This window comes from Saccostrea cucullata, unplaced genomic scaffold, assembly GCF_032062105.1.
Source record: "Saccostrea cucullata isolate Sc308-1 unplaced genomic scaffold, CSIRO_AGI_Scuc_v1 ctg2113, whole genome shotgun sequence".
In the NCBI taxonomy this organism is placed as follows: Eukaryota; Metazoa; Mollusca; class Bivalvia; order Ostreida; family Ostreidae; genus Saccostrea; species Saccostrea cuccullata.
Window position 1 is genome coordinate 88,061 of NW_026941595.1, and position 14,124 is coordinate 102,184.

The window sequence follows — 14,124 nt, forward strand, 5'->3', positions numbered from 1 at the left end:
TTTTGTCACTTTTTATTACTTTGCTGTTTTTGTACAAGATTCTGAACCTTGACCTTGTCTGTGACCTTGACACTGAATTCTGGAGGACACAGAGAAGCTCCCATGGAGATGCCCTCTTTTCTGAACTGCATTCTGGAGTGGACAGTTGATCGTGCTGAGGCATGGAATTCTTTAGCTCCACAACCGTCTAAAATTCTGTCCAAGTTTCCTGAGTTAATACCTCCACCTGGAAAGGAATACAGTTTGTTAATGAAGTTCAAACAATCTTGGATAATTTTTACCTCTGTAAACCATTTCCATGGTGCACAAGTTCAATGGCAAGGTTCTTTTTTTGCTGTTTGCATTACACGTGTAATAACCAAGACAAATAAAGTTTGCAAGTGTGAAAGGGCGAATATAAAGCAGGGTGAAAACAACCCTGTATACAGTATATCTATGACAAAGAAAATATTAGCACCAAGACTAAAACCTTCTTTACAGTTTTCCTGCTTACCTGGCATCACACAAATTCTGTTGTCAGCCTGAAAAATTAAACAAATGGGTTTGTTATATTTAAAAATCAACGAAAAAAATTGTATCAAAATATTACTTAACTTGATGGAAAAACATAAATCATGTTATCAATTAATATGAAACTTGGTTAAAACAGTGTAGACAATGAAAGAGTTAATTAGGGATTGGGTTTCTTTGGATTTACTGTACACAGTGAGTCAAAGTATTTCAGAATATAGGCAAGAAATAAGATTTTCAGTGATAAATTGGTACTAAAACATCACTTAACTGTTGAACAGGAGCAAAGGAAAATATACCTTTAAAACCATCTGCTGAATTATGGGTAATCCCTCTAAAGCAGAAGAGGATCCTCCACTGGTCAACACCCGCTGAAATCCTAGATCCACCACATCATCCAAAGCCTGGAGAATGTCACTTGTCATATCTATAGCTGTTAAGATTACAAAACATAAACTATAAATACTGGAAATACAGTCTGATTTTGAATCCCATAATAAAACTGTTTAAGCTTTAATTTTTCCCTTAATAACTTTTTTCTTACCTCTATGAAATGTTGCTGGCAACGGCTTGGTTAATTCTGACAAAAAGACAACAAAATTTATTAAGTTTTTTTTTTCAGTTCTGTAAAATAACTCTTAACAAATGACATTAGTTCACATTTATGTATACTTGATTTATATAAAATTTTTACCCAAGAATTTTGAACACAACTCCTTGTCAACAGTACCATCCCTGAATTTCAAACAAAAACAAAATATTTATAGTAAACAATAAATCCTCTTATTCTGAAATAATGAAAAAAAATATTTTAGAATTTTGATTCTCATTAATTTATCTATTCCATGGCAGGGATTAGTTAAAGCTATTTCATATTACTTGCAAATAAACAGTTAAACATATTAAATAGAATCTACAGTACAACATACTCTTTCAGGAAGCCAAATACAAAACCGTCTGCTCCCGCTCGTTTGAGATCCACCACTTCTGCCTCCATGACCTCGACCTCCTCTGGACTGTACAGGAAGTCACCTCCTCTGGGTCTTATCATCACAAACACTGGAATCTTTACATACTTCTTTATAGTCCTCAACATTCCTGTTTGTAAAATTCATGCACAATAAATTGATAAAGCCACAGGGGAAAATATGTCTTGATTTTCAAAAAAAAAAAATTACCAAATGAAGATGACACTTTATAATTTTAGTTACAGAATGATGAAAAATTTGTAGTTGTTCTTGATAATGTTTCAATTCTGACAACATTTAATTTTACAATCTTTTTAGAGTAGCTGACTATAATAATTTGCTCATATTAAGTCAATTTGATATATATATCCAAACTAAAAAACAAAAATACAAGATTAAGTGTAGATTATAACACGATATTAATGTTCAAATTAAAATTTTCACTGATTTTAAATATCTAATGTTTCTATTGTTAAATTGACTTTAAATTGTGTCTGATATTGAATTCCGAGTCGGTAAAAAATCCATCTATTTGTTTTCAATCTCTTATTGTGAAAAGCGATTGATTAAAATGTGAAATTTACAGGAGAGTCTTAGCTTATTATAAAGAAACAAACCAAATAGAAAGATCTATTTAATTTTAGTTAGCTGAACTTATCAAAAATATGCCATAGTACGTGACTTTAAATTAATTTAACTGATATAAAAATTAATTTGATTAGTTTCCTTCCTACTTGCAGTTTTACTTATATTATTTTCACTGACTCATAAACTTGTAATTTTAATAGAATTTACATCTGTAGACACTTCAATTATTTACTGAAATGCATTTGAAAATATTTCTTACACATTTTCCATTACCCGAGGTAGGAGTTGTCCCCCCTTCTGACAGATTGGCACAAAGCTCCACGCGTATGGCGCCTGCAAATGGTTGAAGCGGGTAAAATATTATTTACTCTCGAGTGGAATGTTAATGATAACACATAACATATGTCATTTAAATGTAAAATTACCTCCTTTCTCTGCATTTATGGCGGATAGCACAGAATCGACACACACTTCCATTGCCAAACACTCCCGGAATAATTATTTCCGATGCGCCTTTGGTTTTGTGACTAGGCTGTAAAATTCAAGATGGCGTCGAATGTACGGGTGGAAATATCGATGTGATAGAAAACTTGCTTGCATTCCATTTTCATGTATTGTGGTGTTGTGAAATGAGCAAAATTAAGAGAAGAGTAACAGTTGATTCTGCTAAGTCTGTCTCGGATGAGGGAGATAGACGCAAACCAAGTGTTTTTGAAAGGCTTGGTCCCGGAGCTCGAAAACAACTAGACGATGTAAAAATTATCATCATTGAATTTAACATACTCGAGTGTTAGCATCATTCGTAGCATACCTTACAAGAAATCCCTAAACTGTTTGGCCAAAAAATATTCAGTAGCCATATTGTAGAAACGCTTTTTGAAAATCCTATTTAATATTAGGCCATTGACCTTGCTGATATTGCATTGCTAAAATGTGCCTTACTACACACAATTTATTTATTGTGCAGATAAGACTTACTTTTAGTTGATCTCCTACTAATTAGAATAATCTAGCTTTGTTCAGAAAGCCTTCCAGTTTCCTCACAGTTTCCCCAAATAGTTGCTATGTAGTAGATCAGGTCTGCTGCGAAATAATTTTGAAGAGGATAAAAAGTTACACTGAAAATAACTACCTAAAAATAATGACAATCCTTTTGAGACTGTATATGGCTTTTATCCTAAAGTGTAATCCCATCGGTTCAATTGGGAAAAATAACATCGTTGTAGATCTAGAACAATGAGAATTTTTTTTATCAATGTCCCATGTTGTACGACTTGTACAGTGTTTTATTCAAAAAGAAATAATGTGTCGTCGTAGTCTGTTGCTTCACAGTTGAATAGGGAATTTTTGGTCACAAAATTGGGAAAAATTAATGTTTTGGGAAATGTTTATCGGTACCAATTATATAAGGGGGGAAAAATGCTGAATCCACATCAAGATGAAAATTCAACTAATTTCTGAACGTTTTTTCTCACTTCAAATTTAAACACCATGTATCCATTCGGAACTCTCTGAATTATTAAATGCACCAAGTTAGAATTATCTTCTCGCCTTTACTTTGTTACATAGAAAAGTACGTATCATAAAGAGCCACTTAGATATCAGATAGTAGAGGTATTTGTTGTATAGGTGCAAAATAGTGCATGTACATTGCCATCAGAGAACCAATGAAATCACAATTCTTAACATGCAATGATGTATCAGGTAGCTTTAAAGGCAGATACGTGTAAACAAGAGCACAAGTTTGAAAACAAGTTGATGATTATTGTATGTAGGGTATTGTGTGTGATGATTGTTTACTACTTGTCGCTGTTGTCTTGTGATATTTGTATGAAATAATAATGTAACAGTGAAAAACCTAAATATTTCATAAGGATTTATTATATTATCTCTTTGATATGTATGTGTACCTACTTTAGCACCTCTATCAGCATAGTGATGCAAGTTCTTAAGGATTAAAAGTTTTTTCTCTCAGAATCAAAATGTTATTTCAAAGAAGTAATGATTAAAAACAAAAAGTTGCATAGGATCAAGTTCATAGTGAGGACGAAATTAATTTTGATTTCAGGTTAATTTTATCTCTGGATGAAATTTGAAACTTTCATTGTAGCGCGGAGAATCTTCATATCACAACACTAAGTGCCGACATTGGTTACTGAACGGAGAGTGTGCATTTGGAAGCAGCTGTAAATTTCAACACGGTCCACCCTACAAGAAATCAAGGTAAATCTTTAGGTGGAAATTTTTCTTGTAGAAATCAATATCCTTTTAATTACCTGAGGCCATCCTTAAAAAAATGTTTGTTTGGAATTGCCGCCTGAAAGGTTTCAGACACAGGAGGGAGGGAGGGAAATTATTTTTTTTTTTTTTGAAATTGAAGATATATTTTGAATTTTTGATAAAAATCTCAGTAAATAGTAAATACATTTTCTGACTTTTAAAAAAAGTATCTACCATCAACAAATAAACCCCGATTTTACATAGATCTGACACTATATTTAAGTTTTTTGCATGGTGCATGTGATACATGTAAATGGGCAAAAAAATTGATTAAAGAAAAAAAAAATCTTCCTAATTTTGGTCAATAAAATTTTTTCAGGAGGGGGCATTTCAATGAGGCGGGAGGCAATTCCAAACAAACTATAATTTTATTTTGGCCTGAGTAAACACATATTCACACTTCTCAGGAAAATAAAATCTTATATAAATGCTTGTTTTAAAGGATTAAATTGAAATAATTTTGTTAAACTTTCAATGTATTGATTTTCTGAAATGTGAAATGTTTTCATCTTTATGCCTATATACACATAAAGGCAACATTTTGAATTAAATTCTTATCTTAGGCTTGAAAACCAATTTAGAAACATTTTTCCAAGACTTTAAATCATAAGGAAGAAGAATTCAATCAATTTATGCTATGCCTTTAACTTAAAAACTTTATATTAATTCCAAACCTATTTAAATTTAGTCTCAATGACAAATTTTGATTGAAATGAAGGGTAAAAATTTTTTTTTTATAAAAAGTTAATCATAACGCATACATGTACATTTCAGGGTTGAGGAAAGTCCTGAGAAGCCCAGATCACGTCAGAAACATTACAAGAAGGAGGTCGAGGAAAGCGATTCCGATTCCGACCACCGGTCTCGCAGCAAGACAAAGAAGGAGAAGATCCGATCTATTGTCAGTAAGAAGAAGGCAGCGACACAGGAGAGCGACAGTGACACGTCCGATAGCTGGGAGCAGGAACGGGCGCCGCAGCAGGACAGAGCAGGTGAGTTATAGATAATACCAGGAATAACAGAAATAATCCAACAAATAGCAGAGAGAAGGTAATTTGCTAATAATCCAATGAAAAGCAGGAAGAGTTGCTAATTCATACATTGTAAATATGGTAATCCAAAGAATAGCTGATAGCTTGTCAGCTCTGTATCTCAGTGGGAAAATACAACTTGACAGAATGTCATCTCAGTAATTCATGGGAAGTTGGACTGCATCTTCAGAAAGAAAACATGCCAAATTGTCAACTCTTTAAGCTTAAGGAAGTTTACAACATTCTGTTTCATTAATTTTCAATCAGATGAGCTCTATTTAACAATGATTTAGACAGTATTAAAAAGAAAATCAGTATTTTTGTTGAAGTTTAGTCTTTTACTGTTAGCATACTAGACTATTATTAAATAACAAATATTTAGAAAGAATAAGACACATTCCTAATTATCAATACTCCCAAGTTAATCTACTTGAGGGGGATATGTCCCAAGATTTTTATTCCAGTTGTAAACATGTAATTTGAACAGGTATTTAGAAACTGACTTAGATATATTTAACACTGAGCTGGAGATAAAATCAACAGGAAAATTTAGTACAGAACAAAAATGAAAACAAAACAAATCACATGCAATTTACTTAATTCCATTTAATCTATTGATTATGCTTTAGAGGGATATTATAGAATAGAATTCTTTCATAATCTTCAAATGAAAACCACAGGATCTTACTATCTTTGTATCCAACTTTTATTGTCCAATTACCTAATTATGTCATTCCATTATAATGCACTTAACAAGCATGTGTAAATGCATAAACAATCATAGATTCAACATTTTACTTTCAGTTTGCTCTTATATAAAGGTATACATACAAATCTAAATATAGACCATGGGAAATTCCACTTTTATGAAGCTCTTCCATTACCGTTTCAAATTAGAAATAGGGTATTTCCTTGTGAACTGTATACTCTTGGTTTTCAGGAAATAACTTTTCCTATAAAGCGTGTCCATGAAAATCATTGTTTTAGATTTAGATTACAAGAAGGAACTAGAGTTGGAGCGACAGAGACAACAGATACAGAACGCACTACGTCAGCTAAATCAGGAAGAGGCCAGGGAGAATATCACCATCCAAAAAAAAGTAAGGCTGTAAAAGAGAAAGTAGGTTGTAGAAATGTAAATTACATGCATCATGTGCATAAACAAAGAAATTAGCAGGGATTGGGGGTCACTGTCATTTCACCATTCAAAGGAAAGTAAGGCATTCAAAGAGAAAGTAGGATCATTGAATGTAAATTATATATGCATAAACAATGAAATTAGCAGAGAGTAGGGAACTGTAATATAGCATGTGATAAAGCAAATTAAATCAAGTAATACTGCAATAGTGTTGTGATGTAAAGGATGGAGATATTGTGCAATGAAGCAAAACAATGTCAAATTCAGCAGGTTATCTACTGCATAAACAGAGATCACAGATATTGTGAGAGAAATGAAATATAAATGGAGTGACTGTTCAAATAGTGCTGAAAAGATATGCATAAAAGATCTTTTCTGCATGATTAAACCATTATTTTACATCAAAAAGACTTTATGATTTATCATATATAATATGGTATTATATTGGTATTTTCATATAACTTGTAAGCATTTTTCGTTGGCTAGTTTTGGAAAGCACATTTCAATTGTTTTAAACTATCAGGCAATAGGGTAGAATAGAACATTTTCAATTATATTTAAAATAAGAAAGCAGTGCCATTTGTTTCACAGAGTCATCACATCACATATACACTGATGCCCATTGCACAAAACTTTTAAGTTCTCTGATGCTTTAATTAAATTTTTGTCATCTTTCCAAAATCTCAATTTTTCTAGAATTATTTTAACTTTTTTTTTTTATCTGTAAGTAATTGTCTCAGCAAAAGTCTTGATCAGTCTGAATTTGGGATGAAAACAAGAAAAGCTACATTCTATGATGTTGATAAGTTATCTTAAACAAGCCTAGCAGCCTTGAGACTTTTGGTTCGATTATACATTGTATATAATTTATTTTTGTAGCTGAGCAGCAGTGAAGACGAAATGGATAGCCCTGAACTGAAGTACAAGAAGTCCAAGTCGCCAAGGTAAACCTCAAATTTTTCCAGTCATTTCTGCAATACAAGTTTGTATGCTTTTTGTAAATGATAATTTTCATACCAATGTTAAAAAATATTCTATGACAAAACAAAGTGTTTATTTAAGTTATATATGTTATGTACATGTGTATGAAAATCAACTATTAGTATATATGTTATGTACATGTGTATGAAAATCAACTATTAGTATGCAAAATATTGCCATTAAATGGCAATATTTTGCATATTAATTTTATTTATTTCTTTTTTAAGATTTTAAAATGCTCGCAAATAAATTTGACAAAAATACATGTTAAAAGGTATCTCCCCTGTTTTTAACAAGCATTTTGTGATTAATTTTTTTCAGTAAGAAGAAAAAAGAGAAGAAACATAAGATGAAATCTCCCAAGTCTAAGGACATAAGGTCACCAAGTCCAGGGGTCAGAAAGAGGTCACCTTTTAGTTTTTTTGTTTTCTTTTTTTTTTTTGTACTAAATATTTTCAATCAGCATAAAAGTGACAGATCTAAACTTCTTTACTGAGAAAAATGTTTTATAAAAATTACTCAAAATATATTTCTTAGGGAATATGGTCACATGTACAAAAGTTTTGAAAGTAGCATATTCTTTTTTAGAAATGAGGACCAAGATTCCCCAAAGAAGAAGCACAAGAAGAAGAAGTCTTTGGAAAAGAAACATTCAGAATTCTCAGATGAGGAGGACCAGGAAATGAAAATGAAAAAATTCAAAATCAAAAGCATCAAGTCAAAGACTTCTGAGAAACCCATCCTGAGTTTCCAGTCAGAAGAGGAATATGAGGACGAACTCGCAAAGAAAGCAGCTACAAGAAAATTGTCACCTTGGTCCCGCTCACCCTCTCGGTCAGTGTCAAGGTCAAGGTCACCGTCTGCTGATTATGAAAGGTCAAGGAGGTCACCTGATGAGTACGAGAAGTTTTTGGCCCAGCAGCAAGGGAAGTCTCCCATGAGCATGAAGGGAAAGAAGGCCATTAGGCAGCAGTTAGAGTATGAGAATTATATGAAAAAACACAAAAAGGGGAGGTTAAAGGAACTCTCCCCGGAACCAAGGGAGGTAAAGAAGGAACGGTCACCCTCCCCAGATCATGGGGATCCAAAGGGGGGTAAAAAGAAGGGCAAAAAGGACCAGAAAAAGAAACAGAAAGATTCCGAAAAAGATTACATGTCAAACAGTGACTCAGAGATGTATTCCAGAGGAGAGAAGCAATCACCGACTAAAAAGTATGATCCACCCCCAGAACATCGGGATCAGAGGAACTCAAGACGAGATGAGATGGAGCAGTCAAGGGGGTCCCCTAAGGAGTACGGGGATGGTCGGTCCAAGCAGTACAAGTCGCAGGACAGGAGGGGGCCCAGTACCCCGGTCAAGGAGAGGAGGAGGAGCCCCTCCCCGGAGCAGGGGATGAAGGCCCAGGAGTCCTACAGTAGGAAGGAGTACTCACCCTCAGAGTCTATGAGGTAATGGAAAATAGTCAGTTAGGGTAAAGTTTGACAGGTGCTAATTTTATTATGATGTTCAAACTTAGAAATGATGTGGAGCTTAAAGCTTGAAAAAGAAAATATTTTCAGTCTTCAGATTTTAACAAAAAAAAGTTAAGATACCAAAAGAATTGCATGTATGTAATGCTAAGATGTTTATTTCAAATTTTCAAGACTATTAGATTCAAGCAAATTTATGTCAACTGTATTGAAAAGACTGAGGAAATGTGCAAAACAGATCAACACTCTACTTCACTAAGAAATATTGTGTTTGTTAGAAATTATTCATTTAAGTGATTACTTCTCTCATTGAAGGTCAGGGTCCCAGTACCAGAGGAGTCGTAGAGACCCCTCCCCCCGGGACAGGAGGGATGACAGTAACAGGTACCCCAAAGATAGACGGATGGAGGAGGAGAGCAGAGGGAGGGACAAGGAAGATCCCCGCCGATCTAGCAGGTACCCCTCCCCAGGGGAGCGGAGGTACGAAAGAGGTCATGATCCACCCCCCAGGGCTGAGTTTGAGGGAGGAAGGTCAGACAGGTGAGTGTGCTTAAAACTGTATTAATATAATGAGAAGCCTACAATGATCAAAAGTATGTTTGCTTTCTTTTGAATGAAAAACAAGATGAAGATGGAAAAATAACTTTTCTTTGATTAAATGTAATGACATATTTAAAAGTTACCTTTATTAAAATCTTTTCAGCCGAAGTAGATACATGGAGAGAGGCAGAGACCCCTATGACGAGCATTTCCCTCCTCCCCCTCCCTCCCACCCAGAGGACATTAGAGACCGAGGGAGAGGCCCTTACAGCCAGAGAGGTGGACCCCTTCCACCAGAATCTTATGAGAGGGACAGGAGGGGGCCTCCCTCCGAAAGATTCGACAGAGACAAGAGAGGCCCCCCAGAGGGGTACGAGAGAGAGAAACTTGTGTCCCAAGCGGAGGCATATGAGAGAGACAGGTACCCCAGGGACAGGGAGAGGTACGGGTCCAGGGACCAGAGGTCTGACCCCAGGAGTTCCCGATACGAAGGTGGGTACACTTAATACAGGTGTTGGTAGTAGAGTCCTGATAATTTACTGCAAAAATTACCATTATATCAATTCATATCTTGATGCAGCTGTTCATGAGAAAGTTTCTAGTTGTCACTAAAATATGTATTTGTGTAGATGTAATTGACACAGCCAAACATGTAATTCTTGTCTGAACTACATCTGCATAAAATGTTTGAATCCTAGCATTTTGTAAATTTTGTGCCTTTGTCAGAGTTCATTTATGTCAAGAATATTCAACAAATAATAAATAAAGAAAATAAAAGAATTTTTGTGGAATTCAGATACTTATCGATTCTTGGAAGAATTTGATAGATATGGCATTAACAGAAGTTTTGTTTCACTGGTATACATGTATTTCACTTGAAGACTTGGTAACATGCATTGTTGTGTTCTTTTAATAGGAGGCAGGGATCTTTATGATAACAGAGGCCCAGCCCCTGCTGATTACACCTGGGAACAGAACCGCCGAGGTGGTAACTGGCCACCGCCGGCTTCCAGGAACCGCACCCCCCAACAACAACCACCACCTCTGATGGGTAAGCGGGGTCTGTTTCTTAAGAAGAGAGTTTATTGTGCAGATATCAGCTATGCAATTTATAGGATGAATTTTATTCCACAATGCATCATATTTTTCATGGTTATGTTACTTTCAATAGATTTTGATAGCTTGGATTTTGTTTTATTAGAGCATGCACTTCTTAAAATTTAATCAAATAAGCTTCTTTTTGTTTTTGCAAGCATACATGTAAAAAAGGATAGCATTTGAATTTTAAAGCACATCAGACTCTTTATTTCCTAGACCACATTTCAAAATCTTTTACCATTTGTCCAATGGGAGAGAGTTTATGCAGTATTTGTATGGTATTCGTTTGAGATGCTTCCAACCAGCGTTCATTTCTTGGTTGTGAATTTCAACATTTTCATATTTCAAAGCAGTTTAACATGAAGCTACCCAATTTAGTTTTCGAGGTTTGTCAGACCAATTCTCGACAGCACCAAGCAAAACTTCATTTTATTTAAAATAATTTTTTCATCCTGCTACAAGCACTTTTAGCTTATAATTAACAATTTTTCAGAGAAAATAGATTTTCAGGAGCATGGTGTATTGCTATGGCAACTCATTTGCATGCTGAGGCAGTGTTCATTGATGTGTGACATGTGGCCGTTCATGTGTAACGGATTGTTTGATACTAACATTGTATGCTTGTAGGCCCTGACCGAGGCTACCGCCCCTCCGAGAGATTCCCAGACTATGGACCCCCCATCCCAGGTTTGTGACCTCCATTTTTACAGGTCAAAGGTCAAGAGTTCAACATTTGCTCCCTCTCCTAACATTCGCAACTTATGTTTCAGTTTGACCTACAAAAAAACAGAAATCTTAAAATGCATTTATTTTTCTTTTGGTGATATATAATCAATTTTAATTAGAAATTAAATATTTCAGCCTCTGTGCACATTCTATTTTTGGAGCACTTTGTTTTTGCTTATCACAGATTTATCTTCATTTTGAGCATTAAGTTATATTTTAGAATTTTAACTAAAAGATTCTTGCATGTTATATACAAGTGTGCATTAAAAATATTAATTCTTTCATTATTCACTCATTTTGATCAAACATGTATTAATCAGGTAATTTTGTTTAATTAAGTTTAACTTGAAATATATAAAATGTAACACCAATGATTTTTTTTTTCACAGGTTAGAAACTGAGTTTCAATGTTTTTGAATTGAAAATCCATTTGCTTCAGTTTTTTAAACTTTATGAAAAAAATTGCTTCCATTGGAAGATTTTTGAACAACTTGATTTTAAAAAGAATTTAAGTAGACAGTTTTCTTCAAACAGAAGGTTCTGAATAATTATGATAAGTGTTATAAAATAATTTTTGTGTCTAAAATCAGAGTTAAAGGGTTATATTGATGTAAATCTATATCCATATAGACAATATTAAATTAAATAGCAGAAACGAAGTTCATGCTTGTCAAACTCATGGTAAAAGCCATACATGTAGGATTTTATACCTTTTGGACACGGCACAGCATGATATTTGGAGTGAAAAAAACCCTGTTGTTTTGTTTAGATAAATTTTTAGCTCACCTGAGCCGAAGGCTCAAGTGAGCTTTTCTGATCACATTTTGTCCGTCGTCCGTCCGTCTAGCTGTCTAGCTGTCCGTCTGTAAACTTTTCACATTTTCGACTTCTTCTCAAGAACTACTGGGCCAATTTTGACCAAACTTGGTACAAAGCATCCTTGGGTAAAGGGGAATTTAAATGAAGGGACATATCCCCTCGCAAGGGGAGATAATCAAGAAAAGACAAAAATAGGGTGGGGTCATTAAAAAATCTTCTTCTCAAGAACCACTGGGCCAGAAAAGCTGAAACTTATGTGAAAGCATCCTAGGGTAGTGTAGATATTAAATTGTTCAAATCATGACCCCCGGGGGAAGGGCAGGGCCACAATAGGAAAACAAAGTTTTACATACAAATATATAGGAAAAATCTTTGAAAATCTTCTTCTCAAGAACTACTGGGCCAGAAAAGCTGAAACTTATGTAGAAGCATCCTGGGATAGTGTAGATTCTAAATTGTAAAAATCATGACCCCTGGGGGAAGGGTGGGGCCACAATGGGGAATCAAAGTTTTACATAAAAATATATAGGAAAAATCTTGGAAAATCTTCTTCTCAAGAACCACTGGGCCAGAAAAGTTGAAACTTATGTGGAAGCATTCTTGGGTAGTGTAGATTCTAAATTGTTCAAATCATGACCCCCAGGAGAAGGGTGTAGCCACAATGGGGGGATCAAAGTTTTACATAAAAATATATAGGAAAAATCTTTGAAAATCTTCTCAAGAACCACTGGGCCAGAAAAGCTGAAACTTATTTGCACATGGAAGGATCCTGGGGTAGTTGATTTCAAAATGTCTTAATTATGATCAGTGGGGTAGGGTTGGGATACATAATGTATTACAAGGGGGAAATCTGGTAAAGAACAGAATAGTCAAAGCTTCTCAGGTGAGCGATGTGGCCCATGGGCCTCTTGTTATGCTATAATGTTAAAAACTTAATTACTGGTTGAACAAGCTAGAATTTCAAAAAAATTTCTTTTGAGTTTTATCTATGTTACTTGCTGAAGATTATGTAAGGAAAACACATGTTGATAGAACTTACTTTCACTTTTCCATTCCATTCATAGTATATTCATCCAAATAAAATAAAAAAAAATTATTTCCTAATTTTAAATAAGTATACACAATTTTCCTCATAGTACAGTTGTAATAAACAATGACTGATTCCTTTAGCTGCCAGATTTGATTCCCCGCGGGATGTGAGACCAGAGAGGGGGGAGTGGGACAGGCAGGACCCCCGGGAGGAGTTCTACCCCCCAGACAGGAGGGACTGGGACCGTCATGAGGAGAGGAGGGACTACCAGCCCCCACCCCGGGAGGATGACCGCTTTATGGACAGACCGGATGACCGATACAGGGAAAGGTGAGGGGTGTGATTCAGTCATACGTGAAACTTTCTTTGGCTATGTAGAGTTGAAATTTAGTATCTCAAACACCAATATCTCAAATACCATAGATATGTGAAAGTGATTTGGAAGTCCCAAGCAATTATTCTTTGAGTGTTTTATCTTGATATCTTGATTCTTCAAAGACCAAAAGAGGTCTAAATGTGAGGGAATTTGAAGGGGTTACTTCATGTTTTCAAGTACTATCACATTAAAGTTTTTAGCTCACCTGAGCCGAAGGCTCAAGTGAGCTTTTCTGATCACATTTTGTCCGGCGTCCGTCTGTCTGTCTGTCCGTCTGTCTGTCTAGCTGTCAGTCTGTCTGTCTGTAAACTTTTCACATTTTCAACTTCTTCTCAAGAACCCCTGGGCCAATTTCAACCAAACTTGCCACAAGGCATCCTTGGGTGAATGGGATTCAAGTTTGTTCAAATGAAGGGCCACGCCCTCATTCAAGGGGAGATAATTGGGAATTAATGAAAATTTGGTGGTATGCTTTGAAAATCTTCTTCTCAAGAACCACTGTGCCAGGAAAGATGAAACTTATAGGGAAGCATCCTTAGGTAGTATGGATTCAAGTTTGTTCAAATCAT

The 14,124-nt window shown here is 35.0% G+C and overlaps 2 protein-coding genes across 3 annotated transcripts in view; one reads left to right on the forward strand and one right to left on the reverse strand.

Moving 5' to 3' along the window:
* On the reverse strand, window positions 1–2,636 carry LOC134258131 (copper homeostasis protein cutC homolog). Of its 2 annotated transcripts, none has more exons than XM_062740680.1 (8): window positions 2,492–2,636; window positions 2,340–2,399; window positions 1,440–1,608; window positions 1,205–1,245; window positions 1,055–1,090; window positions 810–943; window positions 494–521; window positions 1–226 (listed from the first exon to the last, which is right to left on the reverse strand). In XM_062740680.1, the coding sequence occupies exons 1-8, from the start codon at window positions 2,541–2,543 to the stop codon at window positions 6–8; spliced, it is 741 nt and encodes a 246-aa protein (XP_062596664.1). In that variant the 5' UTR covers window positions 2,544–2,636; the 3' UTR covers window positions 1–5. The 2 variants fall into 2 exon arrangements, with proteins under 2 accessions (XP_062596664.1, XP_062596665.1); XM_062740681.1 differs by having other exon boundaries at window positions 2,326–2,399; window positions 2,492–2,540.
* The window catches only part of LOC134258132 (zinc finger CCCH domain-containing protein 13-like), a 26,483-nt gene continuing 14,961 nt past the window's right edge, over window positions 2,603–14,124 (forward strand). Inside the window, 12 exon segments of the mRNA XM_062740683.1 lie at window positions 2,603–2,818; window positions 4,177–4,289; window positions 5,121–5,338; window positions 6,365–6,477; window positions 7,395–7,459; window positions 7,818–7,901; window positions 8,085–8,945; window positions 9,282–9,506; window positions 9,670–9,998; window positions 10,423–10,557; window positions 11,232–11,291; window positions 13,320–13,509. Of these exon segments, the coding sequence (XP_062596667.1) occupies window positions 2,696–2,818; window positions 4,177–4,289; window positions 5,121–5,338; window positions 6,365–6,477; window positions 7,395–7,459; window positions 7,818–7,901; window positions 8,085–8,945; window positions 9,282–9,506; window positions 9,670–9,998; window positions 10,423–10,557; window positions 11,232–11,291; window positions 13,320–13,509 (2,516 nt within the window). The 5' untranslated portion in view covers window positions 2,603–2,695.